This window comes from Fusarium vanettenii (genome assembly GCF_000151355.1).
Source record: "Fusarium vanettenii 77-13-4 chromosome 9 genomic scaffold NECHAsca_6_chr9_2_0, whole genome shotgun sequence".
Classification (NCBI taxonomy): Eukaryota; Fungi; Ascomycota; class Sordariomycetes; order Hypocreales; family Nectriaceae; genus Fusarium; species Fusarium vanettenii.
Genome location: NW_003315877.1, coordinates 1,260,192 through 1,284,368, shown reverse-complemented (window position 1 = coordinate 1,284,368; position 24,177 = coordinate 1,260,192). Strand labels below are relative to the sequence as shown.

Below are 24,177 nucleotides of genomic sequence, written 5' to 3'. Positions count from 1 at the left end.
TCTTGTACCGCATATGTTTCCCACCCCAAGAATGCACCCACAAGGGTGACACGAGGGGAGCCGGCGTGATCCCCCTGTGTAATACGGTCCCCGGCACTTCACTTTGTACGACAAAGGTCAGCCACGTCCCCTTGATACATGTAGACAGGCTAGGGATGACCTTTTGCCGGTGAGGTGAGGGCTGCGCCGGTATGGTGATTCATTAAACCACGAGCCCGGGCTCGCCGCCCTGAGATGAAGGGAGGCATCTAGGCACGCCTTTCAAGGCTTCGGTTCAGCCCAAAAGCCAATTACAGTCTCTGTAATCAGCCTTTGACCGTTGACGAAATTACAACTCTCGTCTTCGCATGTGATCCCAAGACGAAGTGTCTTGAATTCAATTCCCATGTGTATCGGTCAAGTTCCTCCAACTAGGTTCACAAGGCCCATCTGACCCTGACCCCTAACAAGTAACTTTCCTTGACTGAGATCCAGTGCAACCTATTCACCGCGCCGTTCCATCAGCAACTGCACTGCAGGCGGGTCACTCAATCGGCCACCTGTCGCTGTCCGGGCCGGGACCGAGATTCAATTTTGTTGGCGTGATGCCATATGCGAGTCGAGAAAAGGTTGTTCTTTCTTGCCCCTCCTCTCCCAGGGATGATGGCCGTCATGATGAGTGGCTTTCACACTAACATTCCCAACTTTACGGAGTCGACGAGACGACTACGGGGAAACAGTCGATATAGCTTCATGGCACGATTAAGATAAGCAACCAAGCTCAGCCCAGCTTACTTACAGAAAGTCAAGTCACTCTCTACAACGTAGTAGCGAATAGGTACGCCTGCAGTAGCAGACCTAACAGCGACCCCCCCTTGCTCGGCCCATGCGTGGAGTTCATGTAGATGCACCTCCATCACCATCGCACCTCGATCAAAATGGGAACGTCTGGTCTCGTCCTAGGCCAGGCCAGGTATTGGAAGGGCCACCCCGCCCTCTTGGTGGCCACATGGTCTAGGTATGGACTGATGTTCTTTTTTTTTTTCCTCTATGAGGCCTGCTCTTTTCTCTTTTCCCCCCACTTGCATATTTTTCTCTTCTCTTCCTTTTTTCGCTCGCAGCCCTGTCCAGCTGAGCTTCTCCAAGCCCAGTCTTGGCTTGGCTTTTTTTTTCAAAATGCGCCTCATGTCGCTTCGCGGGGATTGGACTGTCTGGTGCCGTACCTGCAAGTTGGGGTTGACACGTCTTTGAGCCTTTGCCTTCTTCCCTGTCGGGTTGGCGTCTCTGACCTTTCAGCCCGCCAATTCAGCTCCGTCCAACTCCGGGGATTGGGGAACTCCAGTACTACACTACTATATATGTACCTTCACCGCACCCGGTCAAGGATGAGCCAAGTGACCAGGGTCGAGTTTGTCGGAGTCGGAGCTCCCCAATTGTGGATTGTAAATGTACTCCATAGCTTCATCATGGGGATGGAGTGACCTTGACGTGCCATTCATCAGATCATGCTGCTTCGAGCAATTCACTCACGTAGTCCACCGGTAGATGCATCGGGCAGTAGATCGGTCAATCTCGAGCTTCGGAGCCAAGGAAGTTTTTTAGCAAGTGAGAAAACCCTTGGTCGAAATCTTATAGAAGGCTCTGTTAATCGCCGAGTGGACGGTTCAAAAAACCTGTAAATCAACCCCCAACTTGAGCCCTCCAAGCTCCAAGACTCAAGACTAGCGTCATCTCGCCGTCAACGCACCTGACACGGCAGAGCGTTTCCATTTCCAGGCACGTCTGTTGAGATGGCGCAGAAGCTACCCATGTCATGGAAGGGCCCAGAGCCATGGGAAATGTGACTCTTTTTTTTATTTCCCCTTCCTCTCCTTGGCTCTCCATTCGACTTACAAACGCATTGGCAATCTTGCCCCAGTTTCTCGCCTACTGTCAAATCCCAGTTGCATCCGCCTTGTAAGCGCGCATCTCCACGTGGGGCATGATTCGGCCATCGCCGTAGGCTTGCTGCAAGTTCCAACCTGTCTCTGCTAAAAGCAGAAGTAGAAGCAGAAGCAGAAGCATGGAGACAATGATTGTCGATGCAATGCATGTTCCATCCCAGGTTACATCTATCATCCCGGCCTCGTCCCGAGGACCGGTTTGTTAGCCTTAACATCAGGCTATTCCTCTCTAGAGTCACTGTAGAGATAAGTTCCAAGGAACAAAGACTCAAAAACCCCTCGTCTCATCTCCGACCTACTCAGATCTGTCTGGCTCTTGCCCGGGATGCTTGCCCGGGATGCTTGCCCGGGATGCTTGCCTCCCGAAGTTCTGGAGCGGTCCAAATCTCGAGGGTGCCCCAATGGGTTGGTCAAGCTCACAAAGCCTCGAGCTAACTCAGCCTTAGCAGTCTAGGTACATCACTTTGGCGTAATAGACGGCGAGCAAGACGATAGTCATTGGTCCTTGTGCCCAGCTTTTGTCTATCGCACATGAAAACCACGCACGGCAAGGGGAACAACCACCTTTGCTCTTGTAATGGGTGTAATGTATGTCCATGTGCCTGAACCTGAACGGCTTTTCCTTGCTTTCCCGCTCCCACCTCTTTCTCGGTTGTCTCACCAAGGGCCAGGGTTCCGCAGAGCCTTCCAGCACCTTGGCGAGACGCAGCGTGCCTGCCGATGCTTCCGCTATGGATCCCGTCCCTTGCGAAGAAGAGGAAGCGAAGCAGAAGGAAAAAGAGGGAATAGCATGTCCGAAGAGCTCCGGATCTCCATCTCAAATGCCATGGCCAAAAAAACCCCAGCGTGGAAACTCGCAACGGCTCGCGGGACAATCTCTCCGCTATCATTCGGTGATCTGACCATGATCCCTGCCTCAGCCCACTTACTTTGTTGTTCCATCGCCTAGGTGTTGAACTCGTCCCGTGGTGGGCTCCAACAGGGCTAGCTATCTTGGAGCAGAGTCACATCGGTGAATCTGTCACACCTGAGTGACTGCCACTGACTGGTGGCACAACGTCATGTACCTGCCGGTCTGTGTCTGGACTGCACCTGGGCAATCCGTCCCGCTTTCGGCGGTGTGGAGGAGGGCATACCTCGGTTCTGTATTGACCGGGAATGCCATGTTCCCAACGATATCACCAATGTGTTATGTGTCGAACCGTGAGGGATTGTTCGGGGGAGGTCCGGACGAACATCGTCATCCATGACCCAAGAAGCAGGTTTTCAATGTCAGGCATGCTGAAACGCCACTGTGACGTTGACGCAAAACTGGAGATTGGTGCCAGAATCTCGAGATGCGACAACGAGATTTCGCATGTAAGTTGGCAAAACCCTCAGCCCAACCACGCACGCCCGGGGCTCCCGTTACAACTCTATCCAACATAAACAATGCCCACCCAATAGGCCCCAGGAACAGGGAACATGTTATTGGAAGAGGAAAAACCAAGGCTTCCTCTCAGCCCAGGCAGGCAAAGTGCTCACGCCCAGCCGTGTGTTTCCCGCTGACTGGTTGTTTGAAGCACATCCTCTGTCGAGCTGGCAACCCAGTGCCTTGGCCGCAGTGACACACTGCTGCGCGACCCCACGACGGCCGGGGATGCTGTTCCGTGGCATCGAGATAGGCGGGCTCTGCTTTGATGGCTTTCTCGGGAGCTGGCGGAGCCGAATGTCAGTGAGACCTGGCTAAGAATCCTTTTCAGCCCTCTTTTCCCTCCGCCCTGCGGGTAGACCAATGCATCCTTTCTGTAGGTTGACCGGCCGGGTCGTCTTGGCTGCGTGATAATCACACCGAGTTGTTTGTTTGTTTCCCTCCATGTGCGGGGTAATTAGTAGCAGCATCTTTTGAGTTGCCCGCCTTCTGCCGTCTCTCGCGATTGTCTTTCCCGAGCTCCCCATTCGTCAGGCTGAAAGCGGTTGTCGTGATGACATGGATGTCATGATGCCAAAGTTTGTTTACTTGGTTTGGTCGGTTTCGGCAGGGCAATTCCGCTGGTTTCCATCAACTCCAGCCAGCCATTGGACGAGCCGGTTTCAGTTATCAAGTCACCATGATGAATTGCTTAGTCTCCGATCCCTTTACTTGGCATTGTCTTTGATCAATGGATGCGTCAATGTCTCAAGTCCATGAACCATTCATGAGGGCTTTTAACGACAAAGTCGCTTCTCCGAACTAACCCCTCAAGAGACCCCCATCTCCAACGCCAAAGACGCACGTGCGAATGATGAAGTCATCAGTTCGCCAGTTTGACATGAACACTTTTGGGGACGCCCACCAGCTGAGCATGTCTTCTAGACCGAGTAAGGAAATTCGGCATTCAAGCGTTGAACCGGCTCTGCGGGTAAACTACAGCCAGGCAGAAACTAAACTCTGGTGCAAGTGTGGCGACGGTCTGAATACCAAAATGGTCAAGTCACCGGAAAACCGACCAAGGACTTCATTTCTTGTGATATGGATCGACAGGTGCAGGACACTGCAAAAGTTCAATTCTACACGCCGTCGTTGAGAGATCGACCACCAATCATCTAACTCGACATCAACCATGTCTCTACAGTACATCAAGAGATTGGCCCGGGGACCGGATCTAGGTCTTTGCAGCTTCCCGTCCTGCAAGATTGATCAGAGGAGCCTCTCGGGTCCATGGAAATCCTCATGTGCGATTGTCACCTGCAAAATCCTCCCGACTTGGCGATGCTAGCTCAGGAAGAGAGGCCCGCTGTAGGATTGTTACACGGCTGTGTGCATCGTGATCCAACAAGAGTCGACTCGTGCATGGGAAGGACATCCATGCTGTTTTCGATGTCTTGTTGCGAGCGAGCGAGTTGCCAAGCAATCATGTTGAAGAATGGCTGTCAAACATTCATGCTGAGTGAGCCTGGACGCAAGAAACGGACCGATGTTGAAGAAGAGAGGATTGTCGCTACATAGGACTTGCTGATGTCTTGTTAGGACTTGCTGAGTGAGCGAGAGGCTGTGGGTTGATTCTTTCAAGTCGGGCTGGCCGGGGATGGGATCCGAAACTCGACCTTGTAAGTCAGCGGCACATCAGAGCATCATGAGTAACTTGGGTACAGGTCAGAGCTTGGCATGGGCAACGAAATAGTGGTGCCCAATAAAAGAGAATGGTTAAAATGCAATTAGAACAGAACGAGAACAATGACTTGTTGCGTTGAGATGAGAGCCCAGGGTTTCCTGTCCGATCACGGCTATGCTCAGCTGAAGACGTGACACAAACCTCCAGCTCAACAGCGCCAGAATTAACCATTGTAAGATATCAAGACCGTCGATCGATCAACCCATCAGTCATGTTTATCTGACAACTTGACAGCCTGTGTGAACCCTGCTAAGCCCCAGGGACCAAGCCCTGGGGGCAATCTCTTCTTGGCCCCCCGGACGGGTGCTCTCCCCTGCCCCGGGACCTAGGGGGTTAATGGAACTGGTGCCCAAAGATTGGCTGATTATGTTCGGGGACGTCGTACAGCGGCAAACCGATATAGCAGCAAGAGGATGCTTAGCAGATGACTGTATAGTTTCTAGCATGGCGAAGTCGCAAGGCTGATGCTTCGGTATTCGGTGGCCGTTTGCAGAGGAAAAGAAACAGAGTAAAGGAGCCAAGAAAGAGGTTCAGTTCAGGTGCCGTTGTTCACTAATTTAAGACCCCATGCCGCGGGAATGGAACGGCATCCCCGTCTCCTGGCCAGTGGGATTATTTCCGTTTTGTAGGGAACGCACTGACGTCAAAAAAGCTGATATCCATTATTATCCCATCTAGTCTCCTTTTTAGCTGCTGGCTGCCGGTGGTAGGGGAGATATTTACACCCAGAGAGGGGCACGTTGACGCGACCATAATTTTCACAGGCCAGAGACGTACTGTACTTGAACTGCCCGTCGACAATCTCATCCTCCTCTAGATGCCGAGCCCTGCCATCTCCATCGTCTGCCCTGTCGCTGCATGACATTGAGACTCGGCGGCTGTCATGAAGTTTGCAAAGGAGCTCGAGCGGGAAGCCGTGCCTGGTAAGAAACAGAACCCAACCCAACCCAAAACACGCCTCCCCGTTGATCTTCCCACAACCACTGCGCCGAGACACTGCAGGCCGTTTCGTTTCCAAAACGCTCGCTGACCCGACCCTCCGTCGCACAGAATGGCGCGTCAAGTACCTCAACTACAAGGCCGGCAAGAAGCACGTCAAGGCCCTCTCCAGGGCCCTCGCCCGTGCGAATGGAACACCGAGGACTGGGCCTCTGAGGGCTGGCACTTTTCTCTCGCCCATGACGCCTCGCCAACCCTTTAGCAAGTCGAGAAACTCGGGACGCGATACTGCACATGGCACCGACGGCAATGGCTCCGCGACGATACCTGCGACCGCCTCTTCGGCCGCCACCAAGGCCATACCTACACCACGAGGTCGCGAACACGATTCCTTAACAGAAGCTGGAGATAATCGACATTATGGAAGCTTTGTCGAAACGCCGCCGGATCCATCGCCTATGGCCGAAGCACATGGCCATCACCACGACTTTCAGCTTCCTGCGCCTGCCATGACGGTTGATGAACATGAAGGTCCACATGCGCATGCCGCGGTGTCAGCCTCTGACCTCATGCGACGGAGCTTCCACCGCCTCGATCCCCGAAGGACATCCTCCACCAGCATCGTCCCGACCGCCTCAACAATTGCGTCGCCCGTGATAAACAACCCTACCAAGCAGCCAATTGAAGTAAACCATGCCGATTCGCCAGGCCACCTCCGCCGACTCTTTACCCACACGTCCACCACGAGAAGCGAGCGGAGGGTCGACATCAACATGCAGAACTTTGATCTCATGAAGGAGAAGGAGCGCGAGTTCTTTGATTTTCTCGACCATGAGCTCGAAAAAGTCGAGACGTTCTATAAAATGAAGGAGGAGCAGGCCGGTCACCGCCTTGACATCCTGAGGGTGCAGCTCCACGAGATGAGGAACCGGAGGATCCAGGAGATGGCCGAGGACCGCGAGCGCGAGGATAATCCCCCAAAGAAGGGGAACCACGAGAACGGCAACGGCAAGCTCAACGGATGGGTCGAACCTATCAAGGCCAAGATCTTCCCCGTGGGACCAAACTCCAAGGCCCTGCAGCGGATGGACCTGACGCCCAACGCAAACGGCGTCCTGCAGAGCGGCACAGATGCCGAGAGGGACTACATCCGCCGGCCGGATCACCACGAGGTCCCTTATCGCACGGCCAAGCGCAAGCTCAAGCTCGCGCTGCAGGAGTTCTACCGCGGCCTGGAGCTGCTCAAGTCTTATGCGCTCCTGAACAGGACGGCCTTTCGGAAACTTAACAAGAAGTACGACAAGGCTATGAATGCCCGGCCGCCGTATCGATACCTCAACGAAAAGGTCAATCAGGCATGGTTCGTCAACAGCGATGTGCTTGAGGGCCATATCCGGACCGTTGAGGACTTGTACGCCCGGTACTTTGAGCGTGGCAACCGCAAGCTGGCTGCTGGCAAGCTGCGTAGTCTCAACAAGAAGCCCGAAGACCAGTCTATTGGCATGTTCCAGAACGGACTCCTTATCGGCACCGGCGCCGTCTTTGCCATCCAAGGCCTCATCTACGGAGCACAACTACTATACCATGAAGACGATGACGTGCGTGAACAGACGAGCTACCTGATGCAAATCTACGGCGGTTACTTCCTCATGCTCTACCTCTTCTCCCTCTTCTGCATAGACTGTCTGCTCTGGAACCAGAACAAAGTCAACTATCCCTTCATTTTTGAATTTGACCAACGACATCATCTCGACTGGAGAGAACTCGCCCAGTTCCCCAGCTTCTTCTTCCTCGTTCTCGGCCTCTTCATGTGGGTCAATTTCAGCAGATATGGCGACCCGTCCATGTACATTTACTATCCTGTCATTCTCATCTTTTTCACCGCTTGTGTTCTCTTCTTCCCCGGGCCTTTGGTATGGCACCGGAGTCGCAAGTGGTTTGCCTATTCTCATGTAAGTCTCTTAACCCGAGTGCAAGAACAAAACTAACAGGCTATAGTGGCGGTTGCTTTTAGCTGGTCTTTATCCCGTCGAATTTCGAGATTTCTTCCTTGGTGATATTTACTGCTCACTTACATACTCGACAGCGGTAAGTCCACCCAACCCCCTCGACCCCTGAACCAGGCGACTGACAGCCTTAGAACATCGAACTCTTCTTTTGTCTCTACGCAAATCATTGGGACGATCCCGTGCAGTGCAACTCCAGCCACTCTCGGCTCCTGGGCTTCCTAACTGCCCTCCCTCCCATTTGGCGTTTCCTCCAGTGTATTCGTCGTTATAAAGATACACGCAATGTCTTTCCTCATCTTGTCAACGGTGGCAAATATACCGCTACCATTCTTGCTGCTGTAATGCTTTCACTTTACCGCCTTCACGACTCTCGGAGTCACTTGGCGCTTTTCATTACATTCTCAACCATTAATAGCGTCTACTGCTGTAAGTAACCCCCTGTACCCTCCGTGGCCCTCACTGACCTCAACAGCATTCTGGGATCTGTTTATGGATTTCTCCCTCCTTCAACCCCAGTCCAAGCACTGGTGTCTGCGTGACATTCTCGCCCTGAAGCGTCGATGGATGTATTACTTCATCATGGTGGTTGACCCCATCCTCCGCTTCGCCTGGATCTTTTATGCCATCTTCACACACAACACCCAGCACTCGACCATCGTCTCCTTCATGGTCGCCTTTATGGAAGTCACTCGACGAGGCATGTGGGCTCTCTTCCGCGTCGAGAACGAGCACTGCGCAAACGTTTCGCAGTACAAGGCCTCGCGCGATGTGCCCCTGCCATATCGCATCGAGCCTCTCATGGACCGCGCCAGCACCGACGGCTCAGTTGCTGCCCAGCAGCCTCCAACCACAGCTGGTGTCACATCCTTCGAGGAGCCATCCCGCCAGGCTACGGCAGAGTCTACCGCTGTCTCGCTTGGTGCCGCAGAGCAGGGCATATCGCGCCGCAGGACGGGGGCGCCTGCTCCTCCGCGACGCACCTTCTCCCGTATCATGGCTGAAGCGCATAAGCAGGACTTTGTGAAGCGTCGCCGGCCGCTCGAGCAGACTGAGGAGGAGAGGGCTGCTGAGTTGGGACAGTCTGACGATGATGACGACGAGGGCGATGAGGTTGTCAGCTTGCTTGAGGCGACAGATGATGAGAACAACAGGCCCCGCTCGTCTGGTCGTGGATATTGTCGAGGGGCTTAAAGATAGCGCGGACGTGATTTCGCAGATTGGACTTTTTCGCATGTTGTTCGTAGATTTAGCGGTTGGGAAAAGGCGATACCCCTAAACATACACTGCACATATATTCGCATGAAACGGAAACGCTGGTACGGCCTTGATAAAAATAAAAGTTGTTTGCATCTTGCCATGATTCAACGACCATCCAACATCCATATCGCCTTCTACTCCAACGTCCAATCTAACCACCTTCTACATCTAGGATATAACTGTGCCCGGTATTAAAGAAATCCCATACGCTCTGCACAAAGTCAAACGCCTTCTATGATTACCATCTAGTTCCACTCGCCATCGATCTTCTCCCAGTTATCCAAGAAACCCTTGAAGAACTTGACACCCAGACCAGGGTCCAGCGATCCGGTGGTGGCACGGACAGAGTGCATGCTCAGCTGGGGAAGACCAGCATCAGCGGCCCGGACACCCATCATGCTGGACAGAGCAGGTCCGATGGTGCCACCGCTGCGAGAGTCGTTGCGGATCTGGAAAGTCTGGGTGCGGCAGTCGGCGAGCTGACCAACACGCTGGAGGATGGCGGTGGACACGGCGTCGGTGGTCATGTGGCCATTGCTGTCACCGCAAATGACGATGCCGACGTTGAGCTCGGGGACGTGCTCAGAGAGGTACTTCTCGAGGAAGTTGGGGTTGCCGGCGTGAGTTACGTCGGCAGACAGGAGGAAAGACTTGGCATAGGTCTGGCCGATGAGGCTAGGACCGTAAGTGCCAGGGTTGAGGGCCTCGACAGCGCGCTCAACGACGTTAGGGAGGAAGTTACCTCGAGCACCCTGGCGGAGAAGAGAGCCAATCTCCTCATCGTCAAAGAGCGCAACGAGCTTGATGTGACCCTCGTCGTTGTTCTCACTGGCAGCAAGAAGGCCAGTAAGAGCAGCCCATGAGCAAAGCTTGTCGTCAATGCGACCAGCAAAGATGAACTCCCTGTCCAGACCGCCAGTCTGCGCAGGCTGCGAGTCGTACAGCTCCAGCTCCCAGTTAACAATGGAGCTGTAGGACTGGATCCTGAGCTGCTTAGCAATCAACTCAACCAGTCGGGGAGGCTGAGTGTTGACAAAGGAACCAGCAGGTCCGAGGGCCTCGGTCGAGGCACGCTGGGAGCTCTCAAGACCAATGATGGGCACAGCCTGGGTCTCGGCATTGTTCTGGCCCATCATGCCAACACCAAAGTGAGGCGCAAGAGTGGGAACCTTGGCGATGGGCCAGTCCAGCTTGACGAGTCTTGTGCTAGTCTTGCCCGTCTCCTCATCTCGCACAATGACCCTGCCACCAATGCTCAAATCTCGGTCCCACCAAGTCTGGTTGAGGGCTCCAGCATACGGCGCGACACCAAGCTGGACATATCCGGCCTTGACGGGCTTCGTGCTCACGGGCTTGAGCTTTGCGGTGAGGGCGTCGATGTGGCCGCCAATCATGGCGACACCATTGCCGGGTTGGTACGCTTTGCCGACAGTAAAGGCGATAAGAGAGCTACCATTTCGGGTAACCCAGTACTTGCCACCAGGTTGCACCTTATCGGCCCAGGAGTCGCGCGACGAGAGCTTGCGCAGTCAGTATTGTCCTTATCAGTAGTCAAGATGCATGTACTCACTTGCGTGAAACCAAGCTGCTTGAGCTTCCCCTCAAAGTAATCTACGGTGTGAAAGATTGTAGGGTTCTCCTGAAGGAAGTCGCAAAAGGGCTTGGTGAAAGCCTCCGGTCGGATCTCAGCAATCTGGCACAGCCGACAGACCTGATCCTCAGCAAGATGCCAGTTGACCTGACCGACTTCGCCAGGGGCCAGCTTGGCGATGCAGGACGAGCAGGCTCTGTTGTCTCTCGTGTCGCGACCCTCCATGTCAGCGAGCACAAAGTTCTTTGATCGTTGTCTGAGCTCAGGGCTCGAGGTCGCAGTGTTGTTCAGGGTGGTGGATGACGACAGCGCCTGCTGGCGAAGGGAGAGCGACGAAGCGCGCGCGCTCAGCATTTGGGGCGTAACTTTGGTCATCGTGATGAATCAAGCTGGGCGCAAGCTGTGTGAGGAGATGGAGGTCTTATCGGGCAGTCGATGCGCAGTGCAAGAGACAAAACGGGAGGAATGGGAGCTGTTGACGGGGTTGAGTTGCGGACGATGACGAGCTCGGAGGCTGGACGGAGGTCAGCTGGATAAGACGCGATAAGATAAGCTCCAGGTGCCAGGTGCCGGCTGACCTCCATCCATGCCAGGCACCTCCGCCAGGCACCTCCAGCCACAGGCACAGGCAGTGTCTGTGCCTGACCAAGTGCCTGAAGATCACGTTCCGAAAAGCCATAGCTAGGCCGATAAGAAACAGGGTTTCCGCCGGCCGGAGTAACGTGGGATGGGACTGACTCGAGTTGGACGGCACAGTTGAGGCTGCAGCCGACTTTGACTTTACTTTCTTCTTTATTTAGATGAGCCACCATTAGCATGACTAGAGCCTACACACTGCTAAGAGACGCCGGCATCTCGACCTCAACCTCGCTGTGACACCACCATCCCACAACCATGGATCGGAAGAAACCACCCGTGCCAAGGCTAGGCAGGAAAGCGCAACATGGTCTCGGGAGTCATCGTGATACAGGCTTTGGCCAAGCTGGGACTGCCCAGAAATCTTGCCAGTCTAGATTCAACTGTGCGTCATGCCGTGCCACTCGAGAGCCACTTTAGCGGTCTAAACTCTATTCTCAACAGCCGAACAAAGAATTTCACCACTTCAGACCATCAAGCGTGAGAAAGTTATTACTATTATTAAGGCCATTAATGCCGAACCGTGATGCCAATCCTTGACGCCGATCCCCGAGTACCACTACCTAGGTAACTATGCAAAGTCGTGACCCATTCATCATTACAATCCATACTACCAGCCAAATGCCCGATGTTCGTAAGAGACCAAGTCCCAATCCTATGGACTGTACTGCTCCCACTTGATCTTGGCGACATCATCGTAGCACTTGGAGTTGAGGGCGAACTCGTGGCTCGAGTAAGATCCCTCAGGAACCTCCTCCAGCTCGGCACACTGGGGAACCAGGCGGATGGGAGCACAGCCATCGGGGATGTTGCGCTGAATCTCGTTGTTCTCGTCGATCGAGAGACGGGCCTGCTTGATGACGATAAAGTGCTTGCCCTGGTAGTATTCCAGGCTCTCGTCACAGGCAACAAAGGTCTCGGGGAGCATGTAGGTGTAGGGGTCGTCGAGAGCGTTCAGCTGAACACCCGGTGTGCCAGGGCCAAAGTTGAGTGAGGTGTCGTAGAGTTGCTTGTTCTGCTTGTTCTGCTGGATGGCCAGGCCGGCAGGAGTCAGGGGAGTGCCGCCGTCGGTGAGGACAGTGGCCTCGCCATCTTGTCGTTGGTCCTTTGTGCCGTTTTGGTAGAAGACGCGGCCGTCTTGCTCAACCACACCGACCAGGCTCAGACCGGCACCAACGTGAATGGTGGTGATCTGGTAGTTGTTGATGGGAGGGTCAAAGTCCTTTGAGTGGTCTGTGACGTTGACGATGAGCTTGAAGCCCGTTGATGTTGAGCGGTCGGGGTAGCGAGGGTTTGTGACAATGTGTGGCTCGACATATCCGTACCTGGTGGCCAGGGGTGATGCGGATGCGAGGCCCAGGAGACCCAGGACGATTGTTGAGGAAATCATAATGCGTGTGTGTATGTGCGTGATTGTATGGGGGATGGTGAGTGTGAAGTTTGAGAGGGGATAAAAAGTGTGTTTGTGATGTCAGGGACTTGTTGATGCTGTTGGTTGATGAGAGGGGACCCGGATCTTATATGCTTCTTTGAGATGCTCTGATGAGGAAGGTACGTACCTAGTGCAAGTGCGACCTCGCATGAGGATCCACCGCCGTTATGTTTATACTTCCCGCCACACAATGGGACATCAGAACTTCAGGAGCACTAAAAGTCTCCTCGTCAGGATAAAAAGCAGGTTACAAAAAATATAACAAAATAACGAGAAGAATATTATAATCACTATAATACTTTTGATCATCTTTATTTATTCTTATTATCCTCTATTAGCTATCTTTCGAAGAAGTACCTCTCACAGTCTCCCAGAATAATGCATGCATTTTTGGGACCAGACCAGCCTCCACTCCTCAACAACCAATCCTCCATTGCAGGCCGTTAGGGCGGCGGCATCATGCCAGGTCTGGTCCAGTGCTGAACTGTGGGCTAGTACTTCTCCACAGTCTATTTTAGATGGACTCGGGCATTTTGTGGTGGCTTCGCTTAGGTGCTAAGGCCATCACGTCGTTATTCGCAGGTAGTGCATTACAAGATGCTTTGTTGAGGCTATTCCGGCCAAACTTGCAGCGATTGAGAGCCCATTCGACATGTCATTGTGTAATTGATCCTCTGGGATAAACTTCGGTGATGCCGCCGTGTTGTTTTGGCTGGGTTACATGCTCTGGAGCCTCTCTTGGGTCCTCATCCAGCCGTTTCGACACGATCCGACAAGTGAGCTCCGGAGAGAATCCAGGCGGCGAGCTGAAGCAACTCCACTATGCCGGGTGTGGAGAGTGTGGGTCCTTTCTTGGTGGGCCGATCGACCGCTGGCGCAGGAAGTCGCAGCCGGGTGGGTGGATCATGACCGGCCACCAGGGCAGCCACGGATGGCCTCGCGGCTGCCAGCGTATGGCTACAGGGATGCAAGCTGCGGGGAGTCCCCTGTGGAGCGCTGCACAGGCGATGTCGGGGGCCCTAAAATACGAGGGGCCCTGCGCTAGAGCGACTGCCATTTCGTCATCCTGTCCCGGCCGGGCCTTCCGCTGCACACCAACCACCGACCTACACCTGCCCAAAGATGGGGAATGGCAAGAGCCCAGACAAGCCATGAGCCGAGACTGCCCAGACCAGGCCATCCCGATCATGGATGAGATGGTGTTGACAGCTGAAAAATTCTCCGTAGTCTGCTTTTCTTTGTTGAAAGGTTTTTACTCTGCCTGTTTCTCCTTTCTAGATGATGCAACAAGCAAATGAATATCATCATGACAGACCCAATGATTGACGTAAATCAAGATTATGATGCACATCACAACCCCGTTACAAAACAGAGAAAAATAGGGACCCAGAGAAGCACCAAATCCGGGGATCCTAGTGATCAACGGGTCCCTAAAATGTGCCCCCTTCGTCCTCTCAGAGCAATTGTTTCGTCACATGCTGCAAAAGCCATTGGCTTTTTCTGGCCGGTGAAACCCAATTGTGTGGAACCAACCCATCGATTTTACAGTAGCATCAAGTTGAAAAAAGCCGACAGCGGGGATCCCGATCCGAACAAAGGATGGATTGCTGCTCCATGTGTGATGATGAAGGATCGCACAGCAGCCCCAGCCTCGATTGTTTGCGAAATTGTGACCGACGCTTCCTCTGACAGGTTCTCCATGCATTACACGCAAGCTCGATCGCGTGGCATTGCAGCACGTTACGGCATGAGGCTTTGTTGAGCCATGGATCATGGTCGGTCAACGTCCATGACGTTCTGTCTCGGTTGTCGACAAACATTACGAAGATCTCCGGTTTCACATTCCTTGAGGATGATATCACAGAGGACCCTGAACACCTCGCCTAGGTGTCATGGCGAAGATCACGTTCAGCTGATTATATCATAAATGTGGTCCGATCCACTAGGTCACGGATATGAGATGACAGGGCATTCATCCGAGCTCACGATTCCTCCGTCGTACGCGTTTCGGCATGTCGATATGTTGGTTGATGAGATAGTTTGATAGGGTTGTAGGATCTAAGGAGGATTCGATTTGATCCCTCACCCTCTAATATCCGTCAGTTAGAGACATAATGGGCAATCTAAGCTTTGCTTGATAACTCGCCTGACCCATGTCGTTGTATCAGTATGATTGTATGGAATGTAAAAGACGGGCCTGGTGTCTGTCAGTCCGGTCCGAGCCGAACACTCGAAGCATGGTGTCTCAGATACACAACTTTCCACTGTTGGACGCCAACGATATGGAAGGGGAAGTGATTCAACCTACTTGAAGCCGAGAAGAATTAACGGCACGTTTTCGTTTGCAATAGTCGGTGAGATTGTGAACCCTGAGAACACGCGGAACACCACAGCGAGTATGCACATTTGTTCTTGTCTCACGTTGGCTGTGCCTTAATCCAGTTCGCCGCAGCAGCGACCAACCGTCCAAGCATCGGCCTCACAAAACATCCAATTAACAGCATCGCCCAGTTCTGAAAATAGACATCCGAACCACACCAGGCACATCTTCACAGTTCGCATCGCTCGCCCGCCCGCCCGCCTAGGCGCGAGGCAATCGCACACAAGGTTCTCGCTCGGCCTGCATGCCACCCAACTCGGTTCCGCGGCCAATAAGCCTTGGCCAGATTTCGGTCGGCCTCCCTTAGCGGACCTTGATACACTTTTTTCAACCAACCGCACCACCAACCAGAGGTGAATGGTATGATAATCTGCTCTCTGAGTGAGGGGCTCGGTTGGTCTGTTGGCTGCAGAGCAGACGCGTAGGAGGGGTGATTGAGTCCGTCATTGGAACCTGCTGGTCGAGTTGCCTGTGATAAGGCGTAATGGGAGTGCACTTTGGTCTTGTGTTGACGCCATTGAGATAAGAGAGATCAGGCACTTTGCTGAGGGGAGCAAGAATTATAAAGTAAGCTCATGGTTCTGTCGTCTTGCTAGCTTTCCTTTCAAAGCATCCTCTCTCGAACCCTCTAAAGCAACCCAGTTCATGAGCAGAAGACGATCTTCCTCCCACCATCAGTCCGAGCCCACAATGTCATCTCCTGCGGGCTCGGGCTGTTCCCCCGATTGTAAGTGCCCGTCAGCTTGAAGTCATCATGTGGGGATGAAACACCGCTCACTAACACGGCCCCGGCTGTGAAATAGACTTCGACGACGACATCTTTGCCCTAGATCCTCATGAGGATCTTGTGGGGCACCAGACGCAGTCTGGACCTTTGGTTCAGGATGCAGATCCTCTTGGTTTCACGAACCAAGAAGGATTGCCTGAGATGATTTCGGGCTCCATGCCGCAAATAGTCACAGACAATCCGATTCTCGGTGACGGACCTCTTCCTCTAGCGGCTGGGATGGATCCGCATCTCGACAGTATCGACCCCGCTCTTTTGCTTCTGCCAGCAACCACGAACTCGGGCTGCGATCCTTCTTTGGCGACCTCAAACGAAGCATTTCAAGGCTCAGCATCAGCTTCTGGCTCACAGGATGTGTACCCTGCTCTATAGAGCGGAGACCCGGAACCCGTCCCCAGTGATGATGCTGGTCCCTTGATTTACTCCGGCGAGGTCTCGATCAACAATCAAGCCCAATCACACTCGCTAACCTCCGATGACGATTCGTCTTCCGCTGACACATCCAGTGGAAGCATCTCGGGAACAGAGAACGGCTACGTTCAGAGATACAGAGAAGATGCCATCATTCGTATGAGAAAAGACGAATGTGTGAAAGATGGAATATTCTTTTGCAACCGGGAGAAATGCACCAAACGGTATCGCAGTAACTCCAGGAGAACGTGCGCTCGCCTGCCACCGGCATACATCCATGTCCTTGCTAACAAGAACTCAGAAAGCATCTTCGGTCTCATTACAAGCCCGTCCACTGTCTATACTCTGGATGCGGATACAGGTGTGCTCAGAGGAAGGAGATGCTCAAGCACCTCATCTCTCGTCATTCTGTCGAGAAGCCATATTACCCATGTCCCGTATGTCGTGAAGGATTCACACGCCAGGATAACCTCCGTCGACACTCGGATGAAATCCACGGTGGGAAGAGGAGGACGCGGTCATTGGAGCTGCGGTAGCGTGTTGGCGGAATTGTTGGCTATTTAATGATGTTAGTTGTTTAATTGTCACTCTTTTGTGCTTCTGTGTCTTTATCCCCATGACACTTGCCAGGAGTTTGCACTTTTCTAGGCAAATCACCTATTAGTATTCATGGCAACACGCTTATTCGTATTTGTAGACCTCTTGCTTCACCATGGTGTTGTCCATCTCACGTAGCAAAACCGCCATTTTGACTTTGATGTGATATCATAAAGGGCAAATCCAGGCCATGGTAGCTTCTTGAGAAGAGGCATAGTATCAGAGATATAACAGACACATGACTTAGATCAAAACAATAGAGTCCATCCAGCGACCGAGAGGAGACACTGATCCACGTAGGTTCACTGAAACTAAATATCATCTGTCATAAATGCAGCAATAGAGATATCTTCCAAATCAAGTGTTGCTCCGGCTTATAAGCCATAGGCTTTTCTCGCTCACAATGCCACACCTCCCTGGGATTCTCCATCGCTATCAGAAGGCTCCTCGTCATCTTTCAAGCCTGTCTCGGTTGCTGGGGCGGTTTCTATATATTGTCAGGTTCCTGTGGAGAATGGAACATATACTGAACCTACCTTCATCTGTCTCGTACCCCCCAGGTAACTCGTATTCGAAATCGGAAGATTCAAACGATATGTCTTCAGATGCAGTAATGTTGGTTATCGAGTCCGGTTGTAAAACGGCACTCGTCCGTTGAAGGGCGATATGATCTACGAGCATATTGCCGATGTCCCTACCTACCTTTCCCAAAAGGGCTCTCTGTTCTAGAAACAGAGGGTCCTCATTCCCTTCGTGGAGGAGAATCGGGCGCCAGTTCGTGTACACTTTCTGGTGGGAGTCCGGTTCCACGTAGAAACCTGGGTGATGTCTGAAGTATAGCTTGCAACAGAGACAAGCAAGCTTGCTGCAGGCTATGTAGCGGTCGTTCTCAACGAAGACGCGATCACCTCTGTGGAAAAACTCCAACATCTGCAGTTCCGCATGGACACTTGATTGCATGTCGCCCCTGTCATACATGGTCCTCACTCTGGTTTCAAGCCCAGTCTGTTCATCTAGTGTCGCAAGGAATGCTTGAAACTCTTCGATCCTTGGGTCTTTAGGGGTCTGGAGAATCCGCCTGGTTATCGAATTGAGGGTAGTTTGCGCGTCAGGGGGAGGGACGATCGCTGGTTGAGGAGCAGGAACCGAGGCGACACGATAGCTGCCGAGAAGTGTACCCAAACGACTGGCGTCTTCGACAAGTTGCTTCGGTACACGAATGTGCTCAGCTAGACGCCCTATAAAATGCTTGACAACTTGGAAAGATATGGCATGCTCGAGGGCTGCACCATCCTCGCGGCTGAGGACCTGGAGTGTTGTCATTTGAGGATCCTCCCGGGCTCGATAAGCAGCATGGCATAAAGGCAAGATCTCTGCTGTGGCGTCGGACAGAAAATTAGGTAGCCAGTTCTCGAGCGCTTCAAGGCCTAAATATCGGTTAGCGTAGTGCATTTCGAGGTTCATTGGTGTTAATCTCTAACCACTCTCCATTGTGCTCGACGCGGCAGTCGACAAGTACCTCTGGCATTTTCTTGTTGCATTCCGCAGTATGGCGCATTCCTTCCTGAGCCTGAGAGTGCCAAACTGTACAGAATCCTCCGTCAGCCTGGCCTCCAGCTCTCTTCTTTGCAGCTCGTCAAGTGCCTCTACCCCCTGCAAACTGTCAAGAACACGATCCAAAAAGTCAACAACTCTCGATGTTGGAGTGACATTCCCGGCCACCCAGAACATGAAACAGTCAGGCCGGTCCTCGACAGCGATAGAAGTTGTCGTGTCGCCACCTTTCTTGTAGTCGCAGATAAAGCAGAGGCTCCTCAGAAATCTGCGGCGGGTGGCTTCCAAAGTCGACAAGTTGTAGTTTGTGATGACATGAGGGCCTTCGGCTTTTCTGAGGATTGAAAAGAGGGCCAAGAACTCGAAGAAACGGGCTAGAGTTCTTGAGTAGGAACTCATTCTGGGTGTCAGAGGACTCATTCTTGCAGGCAAGTTGTTGTTCGTTGAGACTGTTCAGATTATCGGTATCAGAGGGGATTCCAAACTTGAAGTTACTCATCCGTGTCCATATCATAAATAACTCTCCCCGACAACGTCTCAAGTTATCTCTTTCATAAAATGAGCCTAGTCCGCCTGCCTAGAGTTCACGTGTCTTGGGGCCTTATATCCAGTTTCACTTTCTAGGATGGTCGGCCTCCCACATGAGGGGAACCGGGCTATGAATCATGTTGGTTGGAACAACATAGAAGGGTCATTGGACAGTCCTCGAGGGCAATTTTCGACAGCGCTCGCAAGGCAGATCATTTATGGCGTGAGATTGAGATAAGGCTGAAAGCACGATAGCTGTGATGGGGGTCCCCGACAAGAGAAGTCCTTCATCAATGTGTCATTGTTGCGAATGCGTGAACCTTGCTCAGTCCACCCTACAGCTGAAGGAGATAAGGAGAAAATTCCCAATGGGCATTGTTTGACTGATAAAAGAAGGCTATTGTATTGTGCTATGCGGAAGTAATTCATTTGTAACGATTATGCGTGACAATTGACCCTTTGTGTCGTTGTATTCTTTGTGTTGAAGAACGAATACAACAAAGTCCCTCGGGGCCTCGCACATAATTCGAGTTTGAGGCAGTTGGGGTTGAAAGCGGGGACATGCATGTGAGCGGCCCAACGACAGACCTCGCGATAAAGGTGGGGGTATTTTCAACCGTGGACCTTCGTCTTACAGCTGTTTAAGACATATGCACTGGTTTGGAATGTGAAATGCCTAGTCGAAACGATATCACTAGAAACAGAGAAACAAATGTTTTCTTGTTTATCGACTTCAGCTGGTCGGGTTCATCGTGTCCTATCCTCCATTTAGCTTGTCAATGTCTCAACTAGGCAGCGGGCTGCGATATAAAAGCGGGTCCGGCATCAACCATAGGGCACCGACCACTGTAACAACCCGGGCTCCATCCATTTGGTTGCGCTAAAATGCGGGGCAGATGCCACTGTCGCAGGCCATTTACAGGGGCTGGTTGGGCTTCGCGAAGTCCCAGGCAGGCGGGTCGAAAAAAACACCGCCGGTATCAGCACCAAAATTGTATGGGGAGAGCGGCGGTGATTTCTTCGACCCGCCTGCCAGGCAAGAATTTCCAGGCCAGGCGATTTGGCGCGACGCGCTGTCTTGCAGCCAGCTCGTGCTCGCCCATCCAGGCGGGCGCGGGCCCCTCGGGTGGGCTCCACTAAAATTTGGTTAGTAGATGCACCTGCTGCATCCACCGTTTTGCGAATGGATGGGAAAATCAACGGCGACGGAAACAAAATCCGAGAGCTCCCCTCACTTTATCTCCAGCCCAAAACATCCACATTCCATCCATTTCATCATCGCCCTCCCTGGGTCTCGTCTCGCCTCGTCCCGTCGCTCGACTCTGGCTGCTCGCCGCTGCCAGCTTCGCCCGTCATGTTGTCGCTGGACCGACTTCCTAATGAGGTGCTGCACAGTATCGCCTCTTTCCTCCACAAGAAGTACGACCTAGCTGCTCTATCGCGCGTCAACCGACACTGCTATCATATTGCGAGCCCCATTCTCTGGAAGCGCGAGGTCAAGTCGGACAGGCCAGGCGCACTACATTGGGCCGTGGAGCATGAAGACATCGATCTCTTGCGCCGCGCCCTCGAGGCTGGTGTTGACCCCTCGCGTCTAGCCTATGCTCACAGGCCCAAGCCACGAATCGATTCGCGTCACAAGTGGTGGAACTATCATAGCTCATATTACGACGATCCCGAATGGCGCGTTGACGACGACGACGAGTCTGTCGACCTGGACCCATCCTATGTTCTACATGACACCTGCGATTGTTTCGAGAGCGGCTGCGACGACGGAATCTTTAGCGACTGTCGATGGGAAGCTATCCATGTCGCTGCCAGCAAAGGGCGTATCGACATGATCGAGGTGCTGCTCGACAAGGGCGCATATATCGAGGCATCCTCCTGGGGACTCTGCCTCTGCCGTCCTCATCTTCCCATGGAGGCCTTTAGCGACTCGCAAGATATCGAGGAGGAAGAGCTTGAGGATCTGCATGGTGGAAACTGGACACCTCTGCATGTTGCCATATGCCACGGCCAGTTCGAGACCGCCAAGTTTCTGCTAAGCCGCGGGGCTTCCACTGTCATTTACCAGGGTATCGATTTCGAGCTTGACCCCAACGTCTGGCGAGATGATGATGCTGCCCATGATTCAAGTCGTTTCCGACTCACCGCGATGCACCACGCTGCCAAGCACGACATGCTCCCCTTACTACGGCTCCTTATAGAAGGGAAGCTTCAGGAGAACATCGATGCAGAAGGCCCTTTCATGGGAACGCCCCTATTCCAGGCCATTTGGTACGGACACTGGGACACCGCGGTTCCGTATCTCATTGAGAAAGGCGCCAATATTGACACCAGGCTCATCGAGACGGGATTGACACCTCTTATGATGGCGTGTTTCTCGCGTCGGTTTGATGATGCTGCCAAGCTCATCGACCTAGGTGCAGACGTCAACACGGTCTCAAGGCACCGGTTCAGCATTCTTCATCTGATTCTCGGACCTGGCCAAGTTAGACCTGACGAGTTTGCCGACCCTTACGATCCCCCGAAGCCAGTCAGCAAGATCACCGAGATCGAGATCATCCAAAAGTTCATTGACAAGAAGTTTGATGTAAACGCCCGTGACTCTCTCTTGGGGATGACGCCCCTGATGCATGCGAGCTCAAGCTGTAACACGGATGCTATGAAGGCGTTAATCGACAGCGGAGCTGACGTTAACGCTTTGGATCATGAGGGACTGAGCGCCCTTTCTCGAGTCGGTGAAATGGCTGAAGGATCTGCTATCCTTGGACTATGCGACGCCGGAGAGATGCTCCTCGATGCGGGGGCATCGATGAAAGACTCGACGGAAGACCTGACACCTCTGAACATCATCTGCGCCCGGCGCTGCGAGCCCTACTTCAGTCGTGATTGGGACCACCAGCACGCCAATTTCGCCGCGCTCCTCATTGAGCGTGGCGCTGATCCAAACGACAAGGGGGTAACCCTGCACCGCCCATTCACCGAGGCCGTTGTGAACGGTAACTTGAGTCTTGCCCAAGCAATTCTTGAGAATGGCGGCCGGCCGGAGAAGGGTGACCTCGAGGATCTGCTTGACAAGTCAGTGCAGGACCCGTATGACGACGGGAAAACCGAGTTTATACTGAGCATAGATTATGCCGGGTATGGCATCACAAGGCCTTCGGATGCCTTCCTGGTGCGCCTCCTTAAGCTGTCATTGGAGGAGCAACTCTGGACACGAGCCGCTGATCTGATGAGGGCGGTGCCCACACCGAGGGAGATGCGAAAGGGGCTGATCTTCCGCTGCTTGAAGGACCAGTCACCAACCGCGGATGAGCCTTCTGCGCTTATCCAGGTGCTACTAGATCAAGGACAAGACCCGAATGAGCTTTTCGAGGACGAGCCGCCGCTGTATTACAGTCTCAAGTCGGGTTCCTTCTGGCGGACAACTCCGGTGCTGGTCAATGGTGGAGCGGACGTTCACATGTCCACCAAAGCCATGCCTGATGGTGCATTCATGTACACCATCACTCATGGCTACCAGCCGCAAACCGTACAGATACTATCGAAACACCCACATGTGCTGCGCGAGAAACCAGAGCGGCTGCATCGGGAGTGCTGGTCATCTATGATCCGTTGGGTGCCCGGCATCTTGAAGCCCACGAGGGCTCGCTATGTGCGAGCCATAGAGCCCAAGCTGAACTGGACCTTTGCAAGCCGACTGATCACAGCAGGTCTAAGAACCGATGTGAAGACACTAGATGACGTGGACGTCAAAGAAGTTGTCGAACTGGCGATCCCCAAGGGGGTTCCGATGGGAGTTGAGGGACGCAAGGTGCTGGACGCGCTTGATATCCCCTATGTGGAACCGACGGCTCGACCTGAAGATGAAGAAGATGAAGATATAGAAGAAGACTATGAAGCTGGGGGAAGCGACGTGAGCGAGGATATTGATGATGATTCGGGTCTATCGGAGATGGATGATGGATATGACGGCTTCGGGCTGTTTCCGCCATTTCCGGAAGACTCTGATGAGGATGAAGACTCGGAAGACGGATGGCAAGACGATGATGGGGAGAGTGACTTTGATGATGATGATGACGACGGGTTGATGCCGATTCCCGTGCCCTTACTGTTTGGATTCCTCATGTGAGGAGCGAAGAGGGAAGATTGATCATGTATGGATATGAATGTTCTGTTTGCGGCGGCCTGGCATGGCCTTGGGTTGGCGCTATATGGGATATAAACTATGGGGGACATCTATCTATAGGTATCAAGGGACGGGAACCGGAACCCTGGGACAGGCTGGACGGACAGGGGTTTCACGGCATGAATAAGTGTGGTAATGCTTCTGTGGAGTTGATGACATGATGAAGTTGAGGTCCAATGCTGTGCAGAATGAGGTGAGCGTGTATGAATGTAGGTGAGGTTTCGGTGTAAGATGGGTGGCTAGGTGAGTTGTACGAGTCCAAGAGTTGATGTTCCTGTTGGACAACCTCTCTCAGCCATGACGTGGAACCATGCTTGAGCTGGAAGAGTGATCGAGACAGTTCTCATGAACCATGTAAGATCTACGACAAGTTCATGATGGCCAGAGTTGCACCAGGACAATAACCCCCGAGAGGTCGGCTTCTCTCTCCGATGGACTATTACCCTCAGTCGGAGATGTCACGGTGTTGCGGGACGAGGAATACAGAAGCAAGGAAAAGAACCCTGAGGGCCAGACGCCGCCCGGCCGAGGGCGCCTAATGAGGGATATGAACATGGATCTCATCTCATCGACTTGAGGGGAGATGGGATCCAATGCGGGGGAGGGACGAACTGGCGCGTGGAGGCGGAGGGCGGAGGTGGAGGCCGGTAGGCGAAATTGTCTATGTTTGGCAACAGTAGCCCATGAGTGAGACGGACAACGGGTCGACTACCGAGACTTGGCTCTTTGTGCATGACTTGTTGCTGTAGCGTCGAGTTGATGGTGCTGCGACACGGCACGCGAGTCGTCGCCCGGAGATGAAAGTGCG

General features: G+C 53.1%; 5 protein-coding genes across 5 annotated transcripts; 2 read left to right on the top strand and 3 right to left on the bottom strand.

Moving 5' to 3' along the window:
* Nucleotides 1-9,506: 9,506 nt before the first annotated feature.
* NECHADRAFT_48635 (uncharacterized protein) lies at nucleotides 9,507-11,227 on the bottom strand (the record flags this gene model as incomplete). The annotated part of the gene is made up of 2 exons (XM_003050068.1): nucleotides 9,507-10,781; nucleotides 10,832-11,227. 2 exons carry the CDS (start codon nucleotides 11,225-11,227, stop codon nucleotides 9,507-9,509), a joined length of 1,671 nt encoding a protein of 556 aa, XP_003050114.1.
* Nucleotides 11,228-11,967: 740 nt separating this feature from the next.
* On the bottom strand, nucleotides 11,968-12,961 carry NECHADRAFT_105345 (uncharacterized protein). Its single transcript, XM_003050067.1, has 2 exons — nucleotides 12,861-12,961; nucleotides 11,968-12,797 (listed from the first exon to the last, which is right to left on the bottom strand). The coding sequence occupies exons 1-2, from the start codon at nucleotides 12,876-12,878 to the stop codon at nucleotides 12,144-12,146; spliced, it is 672 nt and encodes a 223-aa protein (XP_003050113.1). The 5' UTR covers nucleotides 12,879-12,961; the 3' UTR covers nucleotides 11,968-12,143.
* A 2,892-nt stretch (nucleotides 12,962-15,853) lies between these two features.
* NECHADRAFT_101666 (uncharacterized protein) lies at nucleotides 15,854-17,195 on the top strand. The gene is made up of 3 exons (XM_003050459.1): nucleotides 15,854-16,027; nucleotides 16,104-16,441; nucleotides 16,520-17,195. Exons 1-3 carry the CDS (start codon nucleotides 15,946-15,948, stop codon nucleotides 17,060-17,062), a joined length of 963 nt encoding a protein of 320 aa, XP_003050505.1. The 5' UTR covers nucleotides 15,854-15,945; the 3' UTR covers nucleotides 17,063-17,195.
* A 503-nt stretch (nucleotides 17,196-17,698) lies between these two features.
* Nucleotides 17,699-19,054, bottom strand: NECHADRAFT_24361 (uncharacterized protein; the record flags this gene model as incomplete). The annotated part of the gene is made up of 2 exons (XM_003050066.1): nucleotides 17,699-18,522; nucleotides 18,577-19,054. Coding segments are annotated over 2 exons (1,302 nt in total), but the record flags the coding sequence as incomplete, so codon positions are not given.
* Nucleotides 19,055-20,531: 1,477 nt separating this feature from the next.
* NECHADRAFT_48607 (uncharacterized protein) lies at nucleotides 20,532-23,312 on the top strand (the record flags this gene model as incomplete). The annotated part of the gene is made up of 1 exon (XM_003050458.1): nucleotides 20,532-23,312. One exon carries the CDS (start codon nucleotides 20,532-20,534, stop codon nucleotides 23,310-23,312), a length of 2,781 nt encoding a protein of 926 aa, XP_003050504.1.
* Nucleotides 23,313-24,177: the final 865 nt, after the last annotated feature.